The sequence below is a fragment of the Apium graveolens genome, chromosome 7 (assembly GCF_009905375.1).
Source record: "Apium graveolens cultivar Ventura chromosome 7, ASM990537v1, whole genome shotgun sequence".
Taxonomy (NCBI): domain Eukaryota; kingdom Viridiplantae; phylum Streptophyta; class Magnoliopsida; order Apiales; family Apiaceae; genus Apium; species Apium graveolens.
In genome coordinates, this window is record NC_133653.1 from 202,054,937 (window position 1) to 202,082,194 (window position 27,258).

General features: G+C 35.0%; 1 protein-coding gene across 2 annotated transcripts; it reads right to left on the bottom strand.

The window, feature by feature from the left end:
* Positions 1-927: 927 nt before the first annotated feature.
* LOC141671178 (nuclear pore complex protein NUP160) lies at positions 928-23,397 on the bottom strand. 2 transcript variants are annotated; one of them, XM_074477332.1, is made up of 27 exons: positions 23,075-23,397; positions 22,114-22,246; positions 21,766-22,030; positions 21,527-21,587; positions 19,394-19,551; positions 18,478-18,563; positions 18,144-18,245; positions 17,941-18,038; positions 17,304-17,424; positions 11,186-11,368; positions 10,656-10,848; positions 9,998-10,563; positions 8,427-8,589; positions 7,562-7,839; positions 7,266-7,453; positions 6,140-6,216; positions 5,711-6,057; positions 4,240-4,308; positions 3,862-4,147; positions 3,609-3,725; positions 3,420-3,528; positions 3,264-3,335; positions 3,006-3,132; positions 2,516-2,623; positions 2,052-2,192; positions 1,582-1,755; positions 928-1,481 (listed from the first exon to the last, which is right to left on the bottom strand). In XM_074477332.1, the coding sequence occupies exons 1-27, from the start codon at positions 23,248-23,250 to the stop codon at positions 1,395-1,397; spliced, it is 4,485 nt and encodes a 1,494-aa protein (XP_074333433.1). In that variant the 5' UTR covers positions 23,251-23,397; the 3' UTR covers positions 928-1,394. The 2 variants fall into 2 exon arrangements, with proteins under 2 accessions (XP_074333433.1, XP_074333432.1); XM_074477331.1 differs by having other exon boundaries at positions 3,829-4,147.
* Between the last annotated feature and the right edge of the window lie 3,861 nt (positions 23,398-27,258).

Consider the following 27,258-nt stretch of genomic DNA (forward strand, 5'->3'; position numbering starts at 1 on the left):
AACAGATGACAAGTAGTGACTTGTTGATTAGTCAGACAAGGTTACTGCTAAAACAAAGCTATGTGAAAAATTACTTGTATCCACTTCTGAGTACTAGACAAGTCGACAAACTTAAGAAAGGTGGATTTGTGGTGAATGTTTATGACTGGAGAGGGAATATCTATGAGATGGAATTCAAGCTTTGGGGATATAAGGCGCATGTGCTTACTAGCCAAAACTGGCTTGAGTTTGCAAAACATCATAATCTGGTGAAAGATAAAGATTGGATTACTCTTTGGATGTTCAAGCATGTTGATACTCATCAGATATGTTTCGCCATTATTTCTGAGAGGAAACCTCTGACCGCCGTCCCTGCTGCTGCCGGAGACAAGAGGAAGAAGGTTGTTAGCATCAATCAGTGCAACCGCTTGGAAAGAAGAAGAAAGAATGATCCATGATGTAGGTTATATTATTATTATCAGATGGGTATATTATAATCGTTTATAATTCTGTTAACTTAGTCGCATATAGACATGAGACAGAACTAGTACTAACAACTATATATAGGATCTTACCATGGCCCACAATTAGGGCTTTGTTATAGCTTTGGTACTGGAAATCACCAATCTTTTTGGACTGAAGTTGGTTGATGCATTCAATGTTGACTGGAAAAATATTATAAAAGTATATTAGTTATATACACATTGCTCTCTGATTTATAATGCTTCTGTTGGTTTGTTTTTGTTAATCATGTTTGTTTTGCTAAAGTTTTCTGTTGGTTAACAATGAATGGATTGACATTTGCTTCTTCTTCGTAATAATATAACATCACCAGCTATGGATGATGAATTTCGTTGAAAAGTAAATAAATAAAAAGAGACAAAAAGCATGTCAATGCACAACAAAACAAATGCAGTTATTAATGAATTGTTGATGCAATGCAAATCATCAATAAGAGGGGCTATTCCATTCCACTATTTTTGCATTAGTTTCTGACTTTTGAGCACATATAATTCATTCAGTTACAAAACCTATACAACATCAGTAGCTAGTACATCGCCTTTACGATTTTCTTTTTTAAAGAACCTTAAAGATTTTTTACATGTCATGAAAAGGCCTATTCTATAGAACTTTTGTTCATCTGGCAAGAACTACAACTTTTGACTTGTACATTAAAGCAGGGGCATCCTCTCCATAAACTAGTGAGCCATAGCAATTCTTTACTGGTTCCCCAGTTGATCTAATTTTTCATTAGGTTGCTTAATACGAACCTTGTATTTCATCCTGAGTATTAACGATATTTTTAACTTATATCCTTGTGCCTTCAAATAATACGAGGCACCTCACAGCCTTGTTCAATCAGGTGAAAAAGAAGGTTTGTCGTGTGGTTGTCCATGCAATGAAATGTGGAAAATTTAGCTCTCATGCAACACTTCTTCTGTTTGATGGAGTTTATTACCATGTTGCTGAAGAGAGAGCATATCATCTGAGTCCACCTTTAGCTGAAGGGAAGAGAAAAAGAAGGTAATGTATACACTATGGACTATATACAAAACAGCAGAATAAGATGAAAAATCTATTCTTTAAAAGCCGGTAGAATACCATATTGAGATGATTCCGCAAAGAGCCTTCTATCAACTTTTTGAGCTTCTCACATTGATCAACCATATGCCCTGAGCTAATCATCTCCTTAAGGCGATACCACAAGCGCTCAATAGTCGTGTAAGGAAACCAAACTCCTGCTGTTTTCTTCCGACGAGTAATATCAGCAGGTCTCTGCAATAATCACAACTTCCATCACTGTAGCAAACTGAGTTTATGAAAAACAAGGTCGACAAAAGCTGGAAGATCTAGGCTTTTATAATCACTTAGCAGCAATTGGCCATTACTTAATAAATTGGTTTACATTTCTACTTTTTTAATCAACAGAAGATGATAAGCAAAAAGAAATCTTCAAACCATAGGTGTTGTATCCAATGTTCATTTCCCAAGTTGTAACAGATTTACAAAAAATATTATTAACATAGGTTTCATAAGCTAGTAGTAATGCAAGAAGGAAAGCCTTGATTTACCAAAGAGGCTAGGGACTCGATGTACTCGAGCAGCAGATTTGTAGCTTCTGCATATCGGCCATAATCAACATACAATCGTAGCAATGATGCAGGAGATGATTCATTTCCAGCCATGCCCAGAGTACTTTCTCTTCTACCACCCTGCCATGACAGTTCTTGGTAACTGATAACTTGCAACGATTGACTAGTTAAATTAACTTCATCTCTTTTTAGTGTTTTAGCATGTAATCATGTATGCATCAATTCCCTCCGGTCAAATAACATCAATTTTAACTTTACTTTTCAAAAAACAATCTAAATTTCCAACTTGCCTATTTATTTCCTTGCATATCACACAATCTAATTAACTGCCAGGCAAACAATTTTAGATGGTTGTAATAATAGGATAAAAGATGATAATGTAAGAATTAGATTGTACTATTACGAACTCATAAAATTTCATATAAATGAATTATCAGATTTACCTTAAATAGACGAACTAGCCAAAGAGGCAATTCAATTTGTGCATCACTAGAAAGAAGAGTCTCAGCGATTGCTACTGGTAATCCGGGATGGAATCCTCTGTATTTTTCCTACAAATTTCAGAACATAGATGTTAATGATAAGAAAGAAAATGATTGGTCAGATATTAGCACAGAAATCCAGACTATTTCAGTTTTAAAGAGTAGCAGAGCTTTCATGTACTATTTATATAAATATCAATTGATGCTGGTGTGCCCAGTTTCATGCACTATTCATATAGATATACGAGAACATCCAACTATATCCTGCAAAAATACTGCATGATGGAAACAAGTGCTGAGCACATATAAATGGCAGATAAAAATGATAGGAAAAAAAAATTATCGCAATTTTGTCTACATTAAGACATTTCAGATCTCACTAGCATTCCAGGCACAAACACAATCAAAAAGAAATGTTTCACTTAAACAAAATGGAATACGGTGCACTAACAAGGTAAAATTCTAGTGTTTCCCAGTGGTTCCCAGTAGATTGGTATGTTGAAGGGGCTGTGTCAACGGAACCATAAGCTGGCTCGTCCTTTGATGATTGTAGTAGAAGACCACGCATCTTATTGTTCCTAAAAAGATCACGTACAGAGTTTCTTTAATAAACTATATGCTTAGAGAAAATAATAAGCCAAATTGGCCTAAGAGATGGTAGCGTCAAACAAATTCAAAACACAAAAACTTATCCGAGGAGATAACTTACCCAACCAACAGCGTACCATCAGTGATTGAACAGCATTTTAATGACATCTGAGCAAAAACTCTCTCTAAATGCCTGAAGAAGGATCATGCATATAGACCAGATAGAATTAAACACTAGACATGCAATGACTTTGATATTGGTCATAGATAAGCTAACCTTTTTAATTCTGACCCTCTCCAAAATTTAAGAAGAACTGCAAATGCTGTGTCATATAAATTAGATTGGACCAGAAGGTCAACCAAGTCTAGAGAAGGTTCTCCATTCCCTGAACCATAAAACCAGTAAACCCCGCTTAATTCTCTTTCAAAAAGTAAATGTAGACTTTTAAGCCAGTTGTTAAATTACCGGTATTTGTCCATTTAACATCTGCTAACGAAAGCAAGTATTCTGCTGAGGCCAACACAAACTCATTTTCCAGGATTTCAATATCTACATATGACTGTGGCCTTTTATCACCAGTTGCTGCAGACAATTGCAATGGGAAAACATAATATATTAAGGGAAAAGCAGCAAAAGACAAGCACTTAGAAATGAACATGAATTCATTTTCAAAAGAGTTAGTTACTTTGTTCTTCTATAGTTATTCTAGCCTTTTTACTTGGATAATTTTCTCTGTGTAGAGAGCTCTGATCAGGTATAGGGTCGATCCATGCATAAGCAGGATGAACAAGATGCAGTGCATTAATGGCTGCAGACAGTCCATTCAGCCTCTCTTGCAGCATCGAGGACCGGTGCTGGTAATCTTTCACTGCTGCTTCAGTCCTCAATCGAGCTGAATACAAGTAAATGTAATAAGATGCTCTTCGCCAGTTATGTCGGTGCATCTCACATGCATAAAGAAGCTTAAATGGATTCGGCTTTGCATAAGTATCTGAGCTAAGAGCCTACATATTTAACAAGAATCTCTGGGTTTAATATCAATCTGCCAAGAAATTAGATACAGTAGTATCTTGCTAGAACTACTATTAGCACACACCTTCCAAACAAGCTCTTGTTCCACCTTCTCTGTTAGTCCAATTAAAGGCAGTTGACCATTACAAAGAATCTGCATCGTGAAACATGAATAACATTAGCTGACATTTTTTAGATCAGAATTTAAAAAAAGAAACATGTTACTGTACTTAACTTTTACTCCCTATGTCCCTCCCATTTGTTTACACTTTCCTTTTTGGGATGTCCCTTCTAATTGTTTACATTTCAAAATTTTCCAAAAATAGTAAAGTTTTTATAATTTTTAAAATAACTACATTCACTACTCTCCACTATACCCATTTTATACATATAATATTAATCGGTCTCCCTACTTTACTCACTTTTTTAACTTTCCTCCACTATTTTATCATTTTTGTTAAACTTCGTGCCCAACCCAAATGTAAACATTTGGGAGGGACGGAGGGAGTACAAAATTCAACCAAACTTATACAACATTGAAAAAAATTCAATAAGACATGTGAACAATCTAATGCAAAAAAATTTACAATGAAGTGGGAATCACACACTATAACAAAAATCTAACGCAGAATAAGCAAAGCTGTAACGTGTTTTAATTCACTATCCACAAATTATTTTCGGCCCTTTCCTTGATCAGTATGCGTGAAGGATTCCATTATAAGCCTTACAGAAGAATTATGATTTATCTCACTTCAGTATAACTAGTTTGGCATTTATTGTTAGGAGGATACCCGTACAAGATTTATCACCAACCAATGCATAGCACACAGAAAACCAAAAAATTAGTTGACAGGTTCCACTAAGCCGTGGTAACGCCTTATTCAAATAGCACGTGAAAACAACCACGTCCTAACTTGTATTATTAATCAAACCAATTATAAATAATACAATCAATCAAAAGGATGTCTTAGCCTAACAATACTTAAGCATCCACTCCCGAGCAGTACTTAAATCTACATCTGAAGCACTACAATATAATATGACTATGTATATAGTCATCCCAAAATTAGCTACCAAACTTTACCATTCTTGTTATACAAGTCTTACCATCTTTAATTATTACAGTACCTAATTGCATACCTTTGTGAATAAGACATACAATCTGTAATAATTTTCTACACATACAAATAATACCAAACTCATATATGCATTGCATCACCAAGGCGCATACAACCATATTGGGTCGAACCCAACATTCATTGCAAGGTAATACATGACAGTATTTCCTTGTGCTTTCGATATGCAAATATAGACATACTAAAGAATCTGTTCCTAGGCTTCTATAAGTGCAAAGGCCAGACCAGAATCACCAATTTGCATATAGGCAATTCCTCCAAATTTTTAATTGACAGGTGATTCCTTGTTATCAGTGTTAATTATGGCTTCAGGGTCCGTTCCCAGGCGTAAGTGCAAAGGCAAGATCGGAATCACGAAGTTGGTCAGTAATATCACTAAACCAGTTGAAAAAAATTGAAAAACATGAACATATGTCTGACCTGAACTGTGCCACGCTCGTAAAGAACAATTATGAAACGCCTTAGACATATGTACTTGCTTTCTTCATCTGGATTGGAAATCATTGCACAATACGCATCATAGTAATTATTAAGATCTAATGTGAACTTAAAGACATTGGCCCAAAGTCGTCCCCTGACAACATTTGCGGATTCTTGAAGTTGATCTACCCCAGAGCTATCTTCTGCAAAATTAAGAGCTTCATCTACTTGTTCTAGTGCAGCAAAAGCAAATTGGGAAGCAGCTTCACTCAAATTATACTGTTCAAATATCTGCATTGCCCATTGATAATAGTGAAGCTTCCACGCAGCAACTGACTGACAATCAACTGGGTAAAACATATAAAATATAAATTAAGGATATTAAGCTTCTTCAAATCTGGAGAATAAAATTTAAGTTTAAGTACTTACTAAATTCAAGATAAGGTAGTCCAGCTTCAACTGGCAAACTCTGCAAAGCCTTGGGAGCTCCTTGAGTAGATGCGGCTCTGAAAAAGAACATACAAGTAATGAGAACTCTCAGCAAAGCATGGGCGTGTGAGCTTCTAAACCTAGTTACCTTTCCCTTCTTGGATTCCCTCTCCCGTTTCCTATTTCTCTCAATTCTTTTCCCTGTCCTAATCATCGGATCTTGCTTAACCTTCATGCAAATATTTATGTAGCTCTCATGCACAGTATCTTTTATCCTATTTTTCTTCTTTTGAAAACTTAATGGATGTCATTATTAAACTCGTATACAGAGCTCTTACTCTACTTCACAGATTTAATGTCCTAAAAAAATTGACATTCCTCCATGTGTTAATCTAGCATTATTCTAAGCTTCTCAATTATTTGTTATCAACGTGAATACACTTTACACCAAAAGATTTGATAATATTAATACAAAAAAAAACACAATAGCACTTTTATTTCAAAGAAAAAATACAACTATATAAATGTTTACACACACAGGCTACAACCTCTTTTTCCTTACTAGAGCTGCTGCTCTTTCTTTCGCTCTGTTTTTTTCAGTTGTATTTTACAAATGGAGTTGTTGTCTTATTTATAGACTTCTGAGACTAGTTAATACCTCATTGCTTACATCACCAGACATCTTCCTGGTCTCCTGGTCATCTTCTATTTACTAGCTAACAACAAAGACTTCAACCATAAGCCTACCTTATTTTAGGGTTTGAACAGAGACCAGCCTGTACGTGTATACTGAACATAAAAGAGCTAGTGCCACGATATCTGTTTTTCATGCATGTGTTACCAGCTGTATGTTTATTTTCTTCAGTTTACATTTGAGCATGTATTGTATTTTGCACAACCCACCTATTTACCAGGCCTTCACAACTGCCTGGGTGATCTTTCTTCAACACACGCATTTGACTTGCATGAAATGATAATCCTCTGCTCACCAAATTTTCAGGACTCTAGCTTAAAGGTTTTAAGTAGCTACAATTTTAATGTACATATACAACTCAATAAGCAAGTCATGTATACATCTCATATATGACAATAATACAATTAAGCTTTCCAAAATCTGAAAAGATACCTAAAGAAGCAACGAACGGCTTCACAAACTTTGTGTTCCTTCAGCAATCCATGTAACTTATGCTGTGCTTGAGCAAGAAGGCAGCAACCCAGCAGATGAAGGCAAATAGAGAAATGACCGTCCACACTTTGAATGCTTTCAGATGTTTTTTCTTTACGTGAATGTTCATCCACAAAAGAGAGTAGATACTACGAAAAAACAAGAAATTTAGTAACTATTATTATCCAGAAGTAAACTACCTCGCAATCATCATCTACTGCATAATAGAAAAAAGATCAATGAGAATAAAAGGAAACCTGAACAGCATCAAATTGGCCATGTCTAAGTAAGACTAAAGCAAGCTCAGTTGAATGGCTGAAGAAAGCAGATGACTCTTCCTCAGTCCTGCCCCAGATTATCCAGCTTGTGAAGTCTCGGACTAGACTAATAATGTTGCTTGGTTCAGGAAGGCTTGTATGAGACATGTGGCTTGTGTCTTCTGCGGAACCATGAAAATTCAGCAATAATATAAAAGCCAATGGGAAGTCACTCTTGCCAAGTTTTTCATTCCATGATCTCTTATCAACTTTGCTATCTGACCATGCCACCACATTAAAGAAAACAATCAACATATATTAGGTGTAAGCCTCACAGGGTTCTGACTTCCAAACATCTCAAAAATTTAACAGCGACAACTGACAAATACTCATTGGTATCACAAGGCAGTACAAGAACAAAAAGAGTCGTTAATTTGGTACTGAATCAGTAAAAAATATTAGTTAAAATAATTTTATGCATCTGCGATACTAAAGAATCCTCCCTCCAGCTCAAAATTATAGTCCCGTTTTGACTTTTTTAGTCAAATTGACCAAACTTTGACCGAAAATTACACATGTTATATAATAAAGAAATATTAAAAAAATATATCAGAAAGTATATCTAATTTACTTTAAAATGTAATTTTCAGTTTCTTTTAACTACAAAAAATGATTTTTTCAGTCAAAATTTGGTCAATTTGACCAGAAAATAGTCAAACAAGACTAATATTTTGGGATGGGGGGAGTAATTTGATAGAATGTTTTCCTTTCTGAAGTATATTGGGCTTATCATTATATGTATCCACCAAAGCCAATCATTTTGAGCAATGGCTTTTATATAGATCAGTCATATAAGTATGCATACCGATTTGCAAAGATGAAAGTTGTGAGCTAAAATCTTCAAATGCCGGTGCTTCAGAAGGTGTAGTTGCAAGAAAATAAATGATATGCCACTCAGTAATAACCTCATGTATCATTGGAACCAACTCCAGTTGTATTCTGGAAACGTCATCAGGTAGCATGTGAATCTGCAGAAGCCAGACCAAGTATTTGATTTCCATTATATCAACAAACAGCTTTTTAGATCCCAAATATTAACACGACTGCACTCTGCACTACCAAATTTTGTCCCATTATGAGAAGAGCAAATTAACAATATAGGGTACCCACATCATGGAACTGATTTTACACTTAGGAATGTGGGCAAAGTCTTACTTCCGGCTACATCCAGGTGTTAGAAGTGGGTCAGAGCTTAACTGTTAACTTGATAAATAATAGTAATGGACTATTATAAAATCTTAAGATTTGTGAGGAATAAACAATTAGGAAACTACTCCAAAAATACCCAAAATAAAAAAATTTATTCCATTGAGCATAAAAAGGTAGGCTACAAGAAGTAAATATCATATTATGATTTTTTATTAAGTTTCACACCAACAGAGAAAATGAAGATGTTACTAAAAGATCATTTATATATACATTAAACACCTAAACAAAGTAAATAAATTATAAATCAAACTTAAAGATAACAAGAATTATCTGCAGGAAAAATCTAACATTACATGTTACCAGATTCCATAGTACAAAAGAAAAGTTACGCTATTTTGTCAAAAAAGTAATACTTTGGAATATGTATGATTGTTTGATTGTTCCTTTGGCTCCCTTGAGTTATGGACCCCCTAATACCTTCTACTGGGTATAACAGTCTAAAATCCCATGCTTGCAGAGCTTGGGCTCGGCCCTACATTTCTATTCATCTAGTACACTTTTACTATTAATTAACCGAAAAAATACCCCACTTGGGCTCCGGAAGTAATGTAGCAGTATTCTAAATATCAGGGATCGCTCCTGCATCCGTAAATCTTTAAAAATGACAGCACAAGGTTGTACAAAAAAATTCTAGTCTTTTTAACATGAAACAGCTTAGTAAAAAAGGTTTTACTTAGTCGTCCCCTAGGCAGAAAGGCGGGAAATAATATATATAGGGCGTCCAGCCCGCCTCGACTCTGATAGGGTAGAAGAATTAGACAGTGCCACTAGCGTACACTAGGCAAATTAGGCGTTCAACTATATATATTAGATAATTGTCTCATATACAATTGGAATTTGCTTATTATAGCCTTTGAGTAATAATATTCATAAACTTGTACCATTATACTCATAACATCAGTATTAAAATTAAACAAACAAAAGTTAATACAATCCATTTGATTTAAACGCCTAAAAATTAACAAAAGTATATTTAGCATTAAGAAAAATCAAAATATCTCTACATAATGTCTAATAAATGCCTATATATAGCTGAACGCCTAGTAGAAAGCCAAGATATCAGGTTGCGACTCGGTTCACTATTACGACGCCTTAACATGTATGCTAAAACATGAAGATAATTGTTTTAGTTTAGAATCCATAATAACCGCATAAGATAAAACTGACCTGGCCACTTATGTTCACCATATAGTTGAGCAACAAAAGTACATCCAAAGCAGATTCAAACATCACTTTTGCAACTTGAGAAGTAGATTGAACCGTTACTGAACTCTTGACATTAAAGACTATATTATTTTTCATTTTATGTACAATTTTGCGAGGTACAAGAAACTTTAGGTAGCGCTCTATCACATCCAAAACTTTTCCCCACGTAACAGCTTTGCTGCACAAAGAGTGCAGTGACAAAAACATATTAGCAGAGAATTTCCTCAGCCGTTTATGGTCCGCAACTTCTTTCTCCCAAGAACTATCAGTGCCTAGCTCTGATCTTTGAAGAGCTGTTACTGATGAATTAAATCCAGTGTCTAGAATCTTCAGTAGATGAGGAACGACTTCTTGTGATGACATATTTGGTGTATTGAAAGGTGACTCATAAAATATAGCTGATGAAGCTCTTCCCAATTGTTGGCTGACATTACTAATGCATCTCAGCACCCCGACAAGTACTTCAAGTTCAGAATTTGAAAACTCAAAGCCATGTTTGACAAGATCGCCATATTCCTCAGAAGAGCCTGACAGCATGTTAATTACGTAACGAGAGTGTTTTGAAAATTGAATGGAACCTTGTATAGAGGATATTTATAAAAATAAAGGAACAACATACTGTAGATAAGAAGCTCTATGTCCTCCAGATAACGGAATAAGGTGATCGAATTCTTCCTGATTAAACCAACAGCACCTGTTGATGAATCAACAAGTAACCCACATAGTGCACCATTTTTGCACCAGTTGTGAAAATAGCGTTTGCAAAAGGTTTTCCAGCAACGAAGAACTGAAACAGGAGTTCCAGGGAAACCCTACACCAATAAAAAGAATTAGCAACTCCTATTTGAAAAAAACAATGAGAAAACTGGGTGAGCGATTGCTTCAAAATGATTTTTTAAACAACTTGACGGAGATGTCCATTTCTCATTCTTTGTATATAAGACAAATATTTTCAAATTTTAATTTAAATTTTATGTTATCATGCTATCAATTGTAAACTTGGAATTGAATCTGTAGCTGTCCACAGTAAACATTAGTAGAGAATATATCCATAAAGCTGCAAACTAGTTTAATGGGACACTTATTCTTTCACGAGTGGAGAATAAAAGAAACCAGAGAACAGACAAATTTGGAACTTGAATGTCAAACCTCGTTTTCAATAAGTGAGAGAATCTCCTTCTTCAGTCCATCAACAGTTAAGGAATAGAACTCCGAATCAGAGAAGTGTTTGTTATAATCTTGCAATGTTGCACGAAGGACAGTATTCTGATGCACTCCGCAAAGAAGCAGCCTTCTTAAAAAAATAGATGATACAAAGGAGAAAACCTGATCCTGCAAAAAAATAATTTTTAAATGTATTAAAGCAGTACAATATAACAAGTAAATGGTGTGCTACGACAAAAACGAAAGGCACTTAAAATAAAAATGAATGTCAAACCACATTTAAAATGCATCCAACATTTTGCTGGGAATGCCACCAAGAAAGAAAATGGGATAGGAATAACAGAGACCAAGAAGTCAACAGCTAAGAACATATGCATTATGTATACATTCTTGAAAGAGAAGGCTCAACTATAACTGCAGAGAAAGGAGAAACGGCTCTCCCTATTTTTAACACATAGTAGGAGACAGATTTTACTGCATGGGATCAAATAACACAAATTGATAATTAGGATAATAATCATTTCTATGTTTACATATCTTATGTTACTGCATGGAGTTGTCTAACATAAATTGAGAAGCATTCAAGATAATCCAGAGATCTGTCTGAGTTTCTAATTTTCTATTAATTCTCTGCAGAAACAATTTCTATTTCCTTTTCTTATCCCTTCAAGTTACTTTAATTGTTTAAAGTTCTTACAACATCCAAAGTAAACTTAATTGGCAGATCTATATTTGCTTACTCTGCAGCACTTTATGAGGTTGTGTCTTCCCTAAATGATATAGAAAGAACACGTTAAACACATGTAAATTACGATTGATACCAGGTTAAACATTCAAACCATACAAAGCAAAATCAATCTTGCTCCGGTTTGCTACTATCTTATGATGTGAGATGTGTGAAACCCAGCTACTTTCAGTTACCAGCTCTCAAATTCTTGTGAACCAATTTCTTATTTCTCTATGATCAACGTAAATAACCACAACATAATCCTACCCATATCCCTCAAGCTAGTCATCTAATTTACTTGCATCTGTTCACTAGGAAGTTTGTTACAACGAACGAAAAACCTTCTACAGAGAAATATGCTTCTGTAGGAGATAACTATCATGTTGCTCCTAAGCAAAGACCACTGTTATGTATAAATGTGCTTTATGTGTGTGTGTGTGTGTGTGTGTTTGTAGAGAGGGAGAGCTGAAGGACTGGAAACTTTCCACTAACAGTTAAATAAAAAAGAAATAATTGAGATTCCTTGGTGTGTCCTATTCCTATCCGTGCAAAGGTGATGTAAGTTAGAAATGAGAACCCCCAAAACCATTAAAGAAACCCCACTAAAGAACACATAAGAATGAAAAAGAAACTTCCGGCTGTAGAAAATTCATGTAATGAAGCAGATACTAGATTCTTCATATCCATGGTGAGGACATCAGTTTAAAAGGCCAAAGACACTATTTGGGAACAACTTAAAAGGCTTTGGAAGTCCAACATTTGAAAGACTCTAGTATTAGTTCATTAATTATACAGATCATCTTGTTTGGTTTCTTGAGAGAATTGTTATCCCTAGAATTTCACCAGAAGTCCAGAACCCTTGTCCCATCACAAACTCTGCCCAATTGTACAAATTCAATACAAAAATGAAGTAAAACCTAAAGAACAACTCATGCCATACGATTAATGAGGAAGAGGTGAGAAAGAAAACAAGTAGCTCAATTGCATGTCCATACAGAAAAAAAAACCTTACATTTCAGCAACTAAGGGATAATAAGGCCATTGTCTATGAGACTTTTAAAACCTATGAAACTTTAGAAGTCATAAAACTTAAAAAATTTATTGATTGCAAGTGCTTATTCAGGAGCTGCAACATGCATGTTAGTGAGAGTACATCACAAACGCCCCCGTTGGGCAAGCTATATCTGGGCATTATCATCTTATAGTTGTTTCATTGGTGCTTGCTAACCTGGAAAGCAGGGATACTTGGGTTATGTGAAGAACCGCGTATGCGGTGCGCGATGCGTGCGGGGGTGCGCCGCGGTGCGCCGCGGTGCGTACGCGGTGCGCCATGTGGCGTGTCGGCGAATTTGAGAGGCTCGATACGGGGGGGTGCGGGAGGGGTAGTTTTTGTAATTTCACATCAAATAAAACACAAACAAAAAAACACAGGGTCTTTGTAATTTAATTATTTACCAATTGGGAGTTTACAAGCCCATCCCTAATTGGAAAGGAGGCGACGAACTGCTCCAGTGCTCCACGAACTCTCCGGCACCGACGAACACTCCGGCCAGCTGCTCTTCTCGTAAGTAATTCTCCTCTTCTTCTTCTTCTTTTTCTTTCTTCCCTTTCTTCAGTCTCGAGTTGTCTGTGTAGTCAATGATGTTCGTCCTTCGTCTCCGTCTTTGTAGTCTCGAGTTGTGTGTAACTCCATATACGTGTGTATATGTCTAATTGACTATATGTTAATTGGGCCTGAATTTTTGATTTTGTGAACTAGTACTCAACTCTCCTGTGGAGTTGTACTCACTGTCAATTTTTTTTTGTTGATTATTTGTTTAATAATGATTATTTTTATGTTTTTGTTTATTAAATATTGTTATTATATATATAATATACTCCCTCAGTCCCTTCCAATTGTTTACATTTCTGAGAAAGTGTCCGACACGCATTTTAAGGAGTATAAAAAACATAGTTATGTAACTTATTTTTACAATTTTCTTTTTCTGAATAAAAGTTGAATGTTTTAATTTTTATTCAGAAAAACAAAATTGTAAAAAAAAAATTACATAACTATACTTTATATGCACCTTAAAATGCGTGTCGGACACTCTCTAAAAAATGTAAACAATTGAAAGGGACGGAGGGAGTATATGTTTGCAGGAATATAATGTTTCAACTTTCAAACCTTGAATTGACAGAAAAGATGCAGTAGTAGCTACTGCCTTTTTTTTATTTGTAATTTTTTGCTTTTATTTTTGTAGTAATGGAGCAACAATCATCAACAAGTTCCGCAGCAACTACCGGTGCTTCTCTAAGCCAACCTACGGGAGGTGTTGATGTTTTATGGAAACACATGACTAAAATTGCAAAATCAGGTGGAAGGAGCGGAAATGCAAAAATCAAATGCAACTTTTGTAATTTTGAATTCATTGGGTCATATTCAAGAGTAAAAGCACATTTGATGAGAATAAAAGGTCAAGGAGTTCAAATTTGTGCCAAAATCACTCCACAAATCTTTTGTGAGTTACAAAGGGAGTTGGCGGAGGAGGAAGAAAGGAGGAAACCAATTGACATTCCACTACCTCCTTCATCTCAAACTCAATCATGTAGTAGCGCTTGGGGAGGTGGAGCTAATAAGTCGCAAATGGACGGATTAAAAAGGAAGGCAATTGAAAACAATAATCCAATTCAAAAAGCGTATAATATGGACTTGAGAGCGCAATTGGATAGCGAGATTGCAAGAGCATTTTACTCCGGAGGCTTGCCATTTCACTATGCTAGAAATCCTCATTACAATAAGTCATATACAATGGCTTCCGAGTTCAACCTTTCAAGCTATGTTCCTCCCACTTACAATGCTTTACGCACCACATTGTTGCAAAAAGAAAGAGCTAATGTTGAGAGGTTGTTGGTTCCAATCAGGACTACTTGGAAGGAGAAAGGGGTTAGTATAGTTTCCGATGGATGGAGTGATACTCAAAGAAGGCCATTAATTAATTTTATGGCGGTTACAGAAAATGGTCCTATGTTCTTGAAAGCGGTTAATTGTGAAGGTGAAGTCAAAGATAAATTTCACCTTGCTACCTTGATGCGAGAGGTGATCATGGAGGTGGGACCTCAAAATGTGGTTCAAGTTATTACCGACAATGCTCCTGTTTGCAAGGCTGCAGGTATGATCATTGAGGCCTCATTTCCTCATATATTTTGGACTCCTTGTGTGGTGCATACTCTTAATTTGGCACTAAAAAATATTTGTGATGCCAAGAATAGTGAGTCCAATAGAGAGGTGTATGATGAGTGTCATTGGATTACTGAGGTAGCTAGTGCTGCAATGTTGATTAAGAATTTCATTCTTAATCATAATATGGTTAACACTATGTTCAACCTTTTTTCTCCCTTGAAGCTTCTTTGTGTTGCTGAGACTAGGTTTGCATCTGTCATTATCATGCTTAAGAGGTTCAAACTTCTAAAACGTGCTCTTGAAAGATTGGTTCTTTGTGAGGAGTGGAGTACTTACCGTGAATATGATCTCCCGAAAGCTCAAGTCATGAGGACGACGATACTTGATGAATATTGGTGGGATAGTGTTGATTACATTCTTGAGTTCACTGCTCCTATGTATGATATGTTGCGTTTCTCTGATACGGATAAGCCTTCATTGCACTTGGTTTATGACATGTGGGATGATATGATTGAGAAAGTGAAGAATATCATATATAGGCATGAGAAGAAAGAGCACTTTGAAGAATCTCCTTTCTATGATGTAGTTTATGCGATTCTTATTGCTAGATGGACTAAGAGTTCTTCACCAATTCATTGCTTAGCACATTCACTCAATCCAAGGTAAATTTATAACCTCTAAATCAATCTAGATAGAGTCACATTTGCATGTTACAATTATTGATGGATTTTATTTGATATGTGTAGGTATTATAGTTATGATGGCTTAATGGAGCTCCTAATCGTCTTCCCCCTCATCAAGATATTGAGCTATCTCAAGAAAGAAATAAATGTATTAAGAGATATTTTCCGGATGGGGAGGCAAGAAAAGCTGTAAGTATTGAGTATGCTCAATTTTCAGGACAGATGGATATCTTCGGTAATGCTGACTCCATTGAAGATAGAGGCACTATGGATCCGAAGATGTGGTGGCTTGTTCATGGAGCTTCAGCTCCAAATATTCAAAAAATAGCTTTGAAACTATTGGGTCAGCCTTGTTCTTCATCTTGTTGTGAAAGAAATTGGAGTACTTATTCCTTTATTCATTCGGTTAGAAGGAATAAGATACTACCAACTCGGGCGGAAGACTTGGTTTATGTGCACACCAACCTTCGACTCATTTCTAGAAAAAGTGACCTTTATTTGAAGGGAGAGACAAAGTTGTGGGATGTTGGTGGTGATCACTTCATTCCACTTGACGGTGCCGAGGAGCTTGAGATAGCTAGTCTTTCTCTTGATGAGCCCGAGATGGAACGGATGATTTATCAAGATGATGATGTTTAGTTTAAATTTAGTAAATATTAATTTGACTTTCATTTGTTAAGACTTAAGAATGATGAACTTGTGGATTTGATGACTTTCATTTGGTTGAATTAGAATGCCACTTTTAATTGTTAAATATTTGATGTCTTTTATTTACATTGTCTAAGTAATTGTTAAATATATATATATATATAATATATTTAAAATATTTTAATATTTGCCGTATCCCCCCGCACCCGTATCCCCATTTTTTGAAATTTGCCGAATTCCCGTATCCCCGCACCGCGCACCCCCGCACCCGCACCCGTGCTTCACAGTTGCTAACACAAGTCTATGGGATGGTCCAATAATACCATAACAGAACATTATGCTTGTGTATATTGAGCATGATCAAGCTGTATGGAATATTCAAACATGAATATATATATATATAAGATTCAAGAAAAAAGTAAGCACCCAGTATAATAATACATTGAAAGACTGATTTAGAAACAAAGTCAAGTCCCATTAAGTTTCTTCATTCCAAAAAACTATCTGACTGGAAAGGGCGAAAGGCCCTACCTAGATTGAATATATCTATACAATTTGACTGGTACAGAATATGAAACTGTTTATACTTTAAACATAAATGGCATGCTTTATATTGCCCTGTTCACTTGTTGTAATTCGTCATGCAAACTTTATATATGTGAATTTTAAAACTAGTAGCTATAGTCTATAGGAAGATTGATGAATTGACTAGGTGCTAAGTACCTCTCCATCATCCTCTAAAGAACATTAAGTCATTAATGTATGATGTATCTAAACTAGTTTCACCTTCTCGTACATAACAACCAAATTCAAGCAGAGGTGCCATTTAATATAGAAAAACTATCTACTGTGATGTGACAACTAGCAGGGATTCTCTAATACCTTCAAAGAAGAAAGCACCGAGTGGGAAAGCCATAGAAGATCATCTGAAGAATGCTCGGGACTTTGAAATAGCTGATCTGCAACATATGACTCCTGCAAAGCATAGCAGTTTGACTCTCCCCTTGAAAAATTTGCAGTATTAGTAAGATCAACCGTAAAAAGCTAAAAAAAGATACTGGGATGGAGGAGGAATCAGTAACTATTCAAAATTACAAATGAGGGCAGCTGATACTGAAATTAGTAGTGAGCACATACTCTTGATTTAGAAATATAAAGTAAAATTCAGAACCGAGAGATGTCAAAAGTATACTCTTCTTACAAGGCAAAATAAATAATACAAAACCTTCTTCACAAACTATGATTGCAATTAATCTAATGTGAATGTACTTGTATGAGCATTTTCATCCATGCAGTGAGTAATGAAAATACAGATTTATAGACAACACTAATATAATATGTAAAATAGAAACGGGGTTTGGAACTTAAGTAATTATGATCGAATTCCAGAGATATATGTAAAAGCTCCAGAATATTTACTTGATGCTGCTCAAATTTGGAAACTTCAGGTTCAGACTCGCATCATAAACTCTTTGTGGATTTAAAATCACTATTAACTACTAGCTTCTAAAATACTCACCCACCAACGTTGGAAACAGATAATTCTTGCATCTCCAATCCATCTTCTTTTAGAATCCACATCTTATTTGATGTAAGCTTGATATCAATGAGTCCACCCTAAAAGAGTCACCAAGGTGGGCAATTGGGCATGAGACGATTACTACACACTGATTAATGAAGGAAACAGAGAATAGTCCATATAACATGCAAACAAACAGTTACCTCATCCAAAGATATATTGATTATGGGTTCAAGTGATACATTTGTCTTGTCCCCTGTGCTAAAATGGAGTCTATATACATTGACCATCTCCATGCCAATTTCCTTTACATTAAACGGAAAAGAGTCAGCATCACCAAAATTCTCAATGACAGCAAGAAACTTAAACACGGTACTTCTTTAAACAAAATTATCAATGGACCAATTCACAGGAATATAATTTACATACGACATTGGCAGATCATGATTATGCATAAAGAATAATCAACAATATAAGCTACATGGCACATGTTGAAAGCATACTAGAAGAATCGTAAATAGAATAGTTTAAACGTACCAAATTACTTTTACATAGAAATGCCAAAGGAATTACACTTGATTCACTGTTAGCTTCACCCACCCATAATCTTGCATGTATAGCTCCTAATCAAATCAGTATTAAACACAGAAGTCAAAATACAATGAGAAGAGCAGCATGATTATTATTTTAAGAAACTATTCTATGTGAAGATATTCAGGATATAGAATAATGCATTCTACTTAAATTCGGCATAGTTATATAGTTCATATATTGAAATGTTACTATCATTTTTTAGGGAGGGGGAGGGGGGGTCACTACATTTCCGAAACAAAGAAACCTAGCTTCAAGGTAAAGATGGGACATACAGGGGACAGATCAACTTAAATTTCTAAAACTAAAGCACCCTACATATCAAAGCACATCTCCTTGGCCCTGATTTAAGTTAGTTATTACAAGTACAGTAGATTTTTTAAACCAAAAAAAAAAATCAAGATTATTAAAAGCTCTGCTATTTTGCTCTTGGCATATATAGATAAAGAACCTGCCTTCACAAGTATGTACTGATTTACACAGGTTTGTGTTTCTCATGGATGTGGATTATCATTGTTAATGTTTAGAGGAGAGCATGTCTGTGGCTGTGCCTCTTCAGAATGGAACACTTAAAGGAAGATGGATGCTAAGATGCTTTGCAACCTATGTGTACTTATATCTTGAAATACATTGGTAGCAGCTGATGAATGCAACTTATATTAAACACAGTCCTATGCAACAACTACTTTCCAGTACCAAAAAGTTCGACTGGAAATGGAATATATGCTTACATGTTTTAAAGACTAAAAGACTACCAAACTGAAAATATAACAATGATTTTAACAAAAGCCACTTGCTACATATAAGCATTGCTTAAATAAAATGTAACCATCATAAGGTTAGTAAAGTTTACAAAATTTGCCTGTCAAAGTGGAAGCGCTGAAATTGTGATTGAATATTCTGCCACAGCTTAAAAGGTCCCATACAAATAAGGCACCATTGGAATGGAGAACAAAAACAAGCTCCCCCCCATGCACCTTTGCTATTACTAAACTCTGTACAGAAGCTATTGTCCTTCCCCTATATGACAAATTAAGATACAACACAATTTCTAAGTATAAAGAACAAAGACGTGTCAAAGAAAGCGTGGTAATCAATAAAATTTAAATAAATCTAAAATGTACTCGAAGCCTTTCAAGACATATACCTTTCCTAAGATATTCAACTACAAATGCCATAATATTGATTCCAGATGAGCTTGTTAACTAGTAAGGTGCAGTGCGGAAGCTATCTTGTTCTATAAATAAAGGCTGAAAAGTTCTAATTTGGCCAAGGGTAACATAAACATATAACATCTTGCAACATATGATTTGGGGCTTTATAAGTACATCAGAAAAAAAGCTTTATTAAGTTCTTTTTCCAGATCATTTTATATATCTAAAGTATCAATAGATTATATGGTGACATTAAGTACAGCTGAATATTCATTGCTGAGAGAGGAAGTGAAAGAGCTAGTTGTTATATATAAGAAGCCTTCTGTAGTTTTCTGAAATTAAATTATTACTCTTTTGTACAATGCATGCTTTTAATGCACAATGGATGGATTTAAAATTTTAAATTGATAGAAAATACTTAAAATTAGGATGCAATATAAAAAGAGAGGGATGGCGAACAGAATATGATTGGCTTCCAGTAATGGTAAGCGCCGGTTGGATTCAAATCACTATTTGAAATTTTGAAAAGTTGTGTTACTGAAGACTTTGACAAAGTGGGGTCCTAGATGTTCAATTTCTCAGAGTTTCCCGTTCTTTAAAATTGGCTCGTGATGTGTTAGCATCAATCCCTATGGGCTCTTGGGAGTCTGCTTTCAGCACCGCAGGTCAAGTACTTAATGATTTATCAGATGAAGATTATATTTATTTGATTCAATTACCGATCAAATTTATTTGGTTTGATATTTAGAAATGCACATTTCCTAATAGTAACACAAATATACGATATAATTTCAACTGGGTAACCAAATATCCTGACTGACTGATCACCTTCAATTGAAGTTTAAGAGCACATTCACGACCAACGGTGCCCTAGAAACTAGAGAGTGGTGTGAACTTTACATGATCCCTACAAAATGCTATGTTGAACGCCAAGCTGATCACAGCCACACTATTTGTTAAGCATGCTAGTAAGTTTAAACATTTTATGTGTATGATCGTCATTACCGGAACAATACAAAGAGATAATTTGCCTCTGGAAGTTGCAAGGAACAAAATTCACGATTATAGACCTTAAAACTAAGAGTATTTGTGATGAATGTGGTAATATGGAGAAAATTTGTGACAATTCTATTTTAATTTTTTTTTTATTTTCTTTTTTAAAATTATCATCTAATGGATAGTTTAATTGATGTATAACATATAGTTGATTAAATATGTGACAATTCTATTTGAAGTTGCATTTGGTGAGATACTATTAACCTTTGTCCAGTCCAACAATAAATTTGAAATACTTCACTGAAAAAAAAACTATTTCCTAATTTTAAAGTATAGCTTATAAGTGGTTTTTATGTCATAAATTAAAATTTGGCAAAAGTCAATAACTTGTGTTTCACTTGTTTTATGTTATAAGTTACTTCTTAGGTCAACCAACATCCTATACACTTCATCATGTTCCTCCTCAACATAAAACAGCAAACATCTTACAAAACCCTCTTCTGTTCCAAGTGAGAAATAATAAATATGCACAACCCAGCTTAAGAAGTACAACTTCAATTTTGAAAGTTGTATATCTATGGGCAACATTTATATAGGGAATACGTAATTAACAAGGGAATGTAATTTGACTCATTTTGGCGGGCTTCGGTATCTAGTAGATCTTTTACTTTGTATACATTCTAAGATTTACTGCATGAAACCGCCAAGTTTCACTTAAAAAATATATTTCAATTGTAAAAATGAAAGGGATATCTTATAATTCTAATCACATATATCACGAATAAGAGCAATGCTATAAGGAAAATTCTCCTGCGTTGGACAATTAAATATCTCAGATTACAAACCTTGACACTAATCCCCACAGACGACTGAAACCAGCATCATCCCGCATCTCACGCATAAAACCTAAAAGGTGGGATGCAAAAGATATTTTAGATAATTAAAGAACAAATAAATGGAAGATGGCAGAAATTATGCACATTTGAAGCAAACTTATTATAACATATATACGATAGATAAAAAGTATCGCCTGCGAAAGAACTAAAATGCACCAGTTTGAGAAAAGTATGGGACAGTTTCGTACCTGGAGCACTGGGGTCAAGCGTACCAAATTGGAAACAGCTAACGAATCCATCATTTCCCCCAACTACAAAAAATCCAGTAGTGGCTGCTGCAGCAGTTATAGCTTCATACTGAGCATACAATTTCACATTAAGCTCCATGATCTCAGATTGAGGCAGCACAGCAGAAGATGCATAGCTAAGACTAGATTTCAGTTTAACAAGGTAAGCAACTCCTGAAACAGTTAGCGCATAAAGCATGTATGGATACCCAGATCCGTAATGCTTCTGCAGTTATATAAACAATCAGCAAGTTCCAAACACAATAACCTTATAACTTCACTATAAACATATATATGCAAGTGACAAACCTCGTTTCCACATATTACAGCAAACGGAGAAAGTGCATCAGGAAACTGAATTTGCAATCCGACTCTCGGAAACTCTTTGTCGCCGCAAAACTCTACTATCTCTAGCTGTCTAGGCTGACTTTTATGAATCCTCCTGTTGTACAAAAAATTCAATTAACATTAAACCTTGAAGCAACCTTGAACCAAATTTAACCTTAAAAGTCCACAACAGAACCACCCTAGATAAAGTAACCTAAATCCAAACTAACTACTTCGTTTTGCCGCCTCATATCAAGTAAAACACGTCTTGTCTATCTGCCTCATTTTCAAAAACAAACATAACCGAATAAGAATATCATTCAACTGCACCAACCTACACTAAACACTTAGGGCTTGCTCCCGAGTTTTTTAATGGGAAGGAAGGAAGTGATTAGGAGGTAAAGTACTTTCATCCCATTTTTGGAGTGAAAGTTTTGGAGTGGAAAATTGTCAAATTTGCATTCATTAACACTTGCTTTCGCTCATTTTATAAACTCGGGAGCACGATTCCGGAGGGAAATGAAACTACTTTACTTACCCTACAATTGCTTTCCTTCCTTTTTAAAACTCGAGAGCAAGGGGTTACTTTGCAATAACTAATCTACAAAATCAAGCAAAAAACATCTAAAATACTGAATTAGCATCCAACCTACAACAACCTCTAAACGAATTATAACGAAATATAGTAACAAAACCTAATCGTCTCATTTTTCTGCCTAGTATACAATAGAAAGAAACACGGAAACAGAGATAGAACCAACTCGTAAGCCCTAAAACAACCTAGGCATTAAAAAAACAAACATAACCGAATTAAAACAACATTCAGCTCAACTAAAAAACACAATGCACCAACTAATTCATCAAAATTACGCAAAAAAATACCGGAAAAAATCAAAAAAAATCACCAAAACTACACAGAAACATGAAATAAACGCTTTCGAACCATATAAGATAGGACGGGGGAGTTCCGATGATGGAACACGCGGCGGCATCTTCAGTCGGCGGAGCGAACGGCGGTTGCGACGGTGTAGTAGAAGTGACGGTGAGTTGAAGCCATTGAATTGAATCGCTGCCGATAATTGGCACCTCCATGCCTGCTAATACAGATCTATTAGTCATTTTAGATACAAAATTTGTGCGTATAGGTCGGTTTGTAAACCCAGCGAGTAGTTCTGATAAACCCTAGTTCATGTGTAGAAGTGGAGGGGAATTAAGAGGCAATTTCAAACACCGACTGACCCATGACTTTCGACCGGTCTGCCGAGTCCAAAAAGAATCGCAAAAAGAATGCCTAACTAATTTAAAAACTTTTAAATTCGTCATCCTATGATATTTTCGTTAATTTTTTAACAGAAAATTTTGAAAAACAATTAAAAAAATATGAAAAAACCAAAAAAAAATATGAAAATCACATATAGACAATTAAAAAAATACTTAAAACGTCCTAATAACCCAAAAAACTATTTAAAAGTCTTAAAAAGTCCTAATTATTAAATTTGTTATATACATAAGATTTGTCATAGAAAAAATTCACAGTTTTCAAACTTTTGAATTTCAAGAAATTTCAGATTTTTAGGATATTTTCATATTTTCAGATCTATTATGATTTGTTTTCGTTTTTTTAGCAAATTTTTTCAAAAAAAAAAATCAGTTTTCCGAATTTTCCAGATTTTTTAGATTTTTTTTAATTTTTTGAATATTTTTTTTAATTTTCCGTAAAAAAGTTAACGGAGCCGGCAAAAAATGACGAATTTGAAATTTTTTAATTAGTTAGTAATTCGTTTGAAAACTTTTTTAACTCAGTTAGCCAGTTAACTGACTAAAATTGCCCGTTAACTCGGAGAATTGCAAGTGAGAGTTGTTAAACTTGAAAATAATTTTTTTATTTAAAATTTGTAAGATAAAAATATGTTCATTTTTTTTATTTAGAAGTACTAAAGTTAAAAAAAATATAACAAATTAAAATATATAATTTTATTGGCATTTATTACTCCCTCTGTCCCGTTGATTTGTATACGTAGGAGGTGTTGGGCTTGTTAAACAGTTTTAACTCCACGTTAGTATGATATTGTCCGCTCAGGGCCGAGCCAACACGGATTTGTTTTGGGATCACTCCCAAAAGGCCTCATACTAATAGAGTTATCCGGCTTCTTATATTCTAGCATGTGCCCCTCCCACAAATGATGTGGAATAACTCCTAACAGTCTCCCCCTTCACATATCGAGCTTGACACCTGTCGATTCTGCCTCCTTCAATGTGATCTGGCTCCCCCTTGACCCATACTGAAAGTCTGTCTGTCTCCACCTTAAGCCCGTCTTGAGATAGCCCATCCTGCTTCCTAGGTCCATTCTGAGAGCTCATTTGAGATTGTTTTGGACCGTTATAACTAGCAAACTGCCCATCTCATAAACGATAACCCATATTATCTAAGCCATAACCAATGAAGATACACTTCTTTACTTTCGGATCAAGCTTGTCCCTGTCGGAATCTTTAACACGCACATAAGAAACACAACCAGAAACTTGCAAGTGTGAAAGATTTACCTCTTTTTCTTGCCACTCTTCTTCAGGAATCTTGAACCCCAAAGGACTTGAAGGTCCTCTATTTATTAGATACGATGATGTGCTAACTGCATCTGCCAAAAACATATTTGGCAACCCTGCATGTAATCTCATACTATTGACCCTCTCATTCAAGAATCTATTTATGCGCTCTGCAACACCATTTTGCTGTGGTGTCTCTAGAATAGTTTTAATTATTCTAATCCCAAATTTCGCTTAATAACTTTTAAACTCATCACTACTGTATTCACCACCATTATCTGATATCAAACTCTTCACCTTCAAACCGGTCTAATTTTCAACTTCAGTCTTCCACTTCTTGAAAGTAGAAAACACATATGATTTATTCTTCAAAAAATAAATCCATAGCTTTTCTAGTGGAATCATCAATGAAAATGACATAGTAGCGAGATCCACCCAATTACGTAATTGTTGTTGGACCATAGACATCTGTATGAACTAGCTCTAACTTCTTAGCCTTGGGGGTCCTCCCTGATTTTGTAAAAGTAACGCGTTTCTGCTTTTCAAAACACATGACTCACAAAATCCAACTTCCACATTCTTCAACTCTGAAATCTTCCCCTTCGAAGTTAACAACTTCATACTTTTTTCACTCATATGACCAAGCCTTTGGTGCTACAAAGTTGAAGACTCAATTTTATCAGCAACTGCAATTGCTTCATAGCTAGATTGTTCAACAATATACAAAGTCCCTTTTTTCTCTCCACGAGCAATAACTAGATTCCCCTTTATAATCTTCTACTGTCCGTCTCTGTAAGTAACTATGATACCACTTGTTGGGCTTGCTAAGCAGGCCTAACTCCATATTAGTATGATATTGTCCGCTTTGGCCGAGCCCCCAAGAATTTATTTTTGGACACATCCCAAAAGGCCTCATAATAATGGAGTTATCTGATTACTTATATTCTAGCAAGTTTCCCCTCCCATAAATGATGTGGTACAACTCCTAACAGTCTCCCTCTTCACACATCGGGCCCAACACATATCGATTCGGCCTCCTGATTGTGTGATCTGGCTCCCCCTTGACCCACACTGGAAGTCCATCTCGATATCTGCTCCCCCTAGGCCCATACTGGAAGGCCCACCTACCTTTTTCTTGAGCATATACTAGGTAACCCATCTGCCTCCTAAGTTCATTATGGGAGCCCGTCTGAGATTATTTTGGACTGTTATAACATGAAACTCTGATACCACTTGTTGGGCTTGCTAAACAGTCCTAACTCCACATTAGTATGGTATTGTCCGCTCTGGGTCGAGCCCGCACAGATTTATTTTAGGATCACTCGCAAAAGGCCTCATACTAATGAAGTTATCCGGTTGCTTATATTCTAGCAATATGCCCCTCCCACAAACGATATGGAACAACTCCTAGCAGGAGGTGCGGCACTGAGATTAAGAAAAAATGTAATTTAGTAAAAAAAAGGTAAGAAAAGTGGGTAAAATGGTGGAATCAATTAATATTCAATGTATAAAATGAGTGTAGTGAAAAAAATTAGTCGATATAAGTGGGTGCAGTTATTTTTATATTATAAAATTTTACTATTTTTAGAACGTATACAACTGAGAGAGACGTCCCAAAAAGGAAGCCGTATAGAATTGAACGGGACAGAGGGAATATGTGTTTACCAGTGTGTTTACAAAAGACATGTTTTATCCCGGATCATTAATCTACAACTCATTTTAAATTTAATTTAACTAATTTACTAGGTCGCGCTTCCGAATGATTTTTAAAAAATTTAATAAATATGAAAATCTAAAAACCCTCTCTTTCCTTAAATGAAATATTAAGACTACGTCATAGATGGCCTATCGTAATAGTTTTATCATTAGTGTTACAAACTTATGTTACATTTGGTACGCTCATCTTAATCTACTGTTACATTGGACATTTGATGTTAGCATAATAACCTTTCCAATATGTGGTTATAGCTAGAAAGTGTTGCACATTGCAGCATACAGGAACTTATGTTACCATAGGATATTAATGAATAAAATGTTATTATTTTATAAAAATTTAGAAATAGATAATTGTTTAAATTTAAAATTAAAAAATTTGATTTTATAACAAAATAATTATTTAAATATATTATTTTGATCAAATAAATGAATAAGTTTGTTTTTGTATTAAATTAAAGTAATAATAAATTTTAATATATCAAAATTTTAATTTTCAAAAAAAATGTAAATAATCCTAGTATATGATTTTAAAATTAATTAATTTTGATAAATTATGTTTTTAAAAAAAATTATAAATTGTACTAAGTAAGTATTACTGTTTTTAAGTAATAAAGAATTTGGTTATCATTTAATATACATTATTTATTAAAAAAAATAAAATTAAATACAAATGAGGAAAAATTGGACAAGCGGCAAGCATATTTCACATGAGCGGTTAATACAAAATTTTGGAAAAATTTAATAATTGTATCATTGTGCGGACATATCTTTCTATCTTTCTACCTCTCCCTCGTACACACTCTCTCATCATATGCGCTCTCTCTCCGCGCTATAAGAGTAAATTAGCTTGCCCTCCGTGATTAAGGT

What these genes read in the sequence shown, in the direction of transcription:
- LOC141671178 (XM_074477331.1), bottom strand. Translation starts at nt 23,250, where the DNA reads ATGACTAATAGATCTGTATTAGCAGGCATGGAGGTGCCAATTATCGGC. An exon ending in CAGCGCTTCCACTTTGACAG is followed by an intron (nt 18,564 to 19,393) that starts GCAAATTTTGTA and finishes TGATTTGATTAG; the next exon opens with GAGCTATACATGCAAGATTA. An exon ending in ACGAGCGTGGCACAGTTCAG is followed by an intron (nt 4,309 to 5,710) that starts GTCAGACATATG and finishes TTCACGATGCAG; the next exon opens with ATTCTTTGTAATGGTCAACT.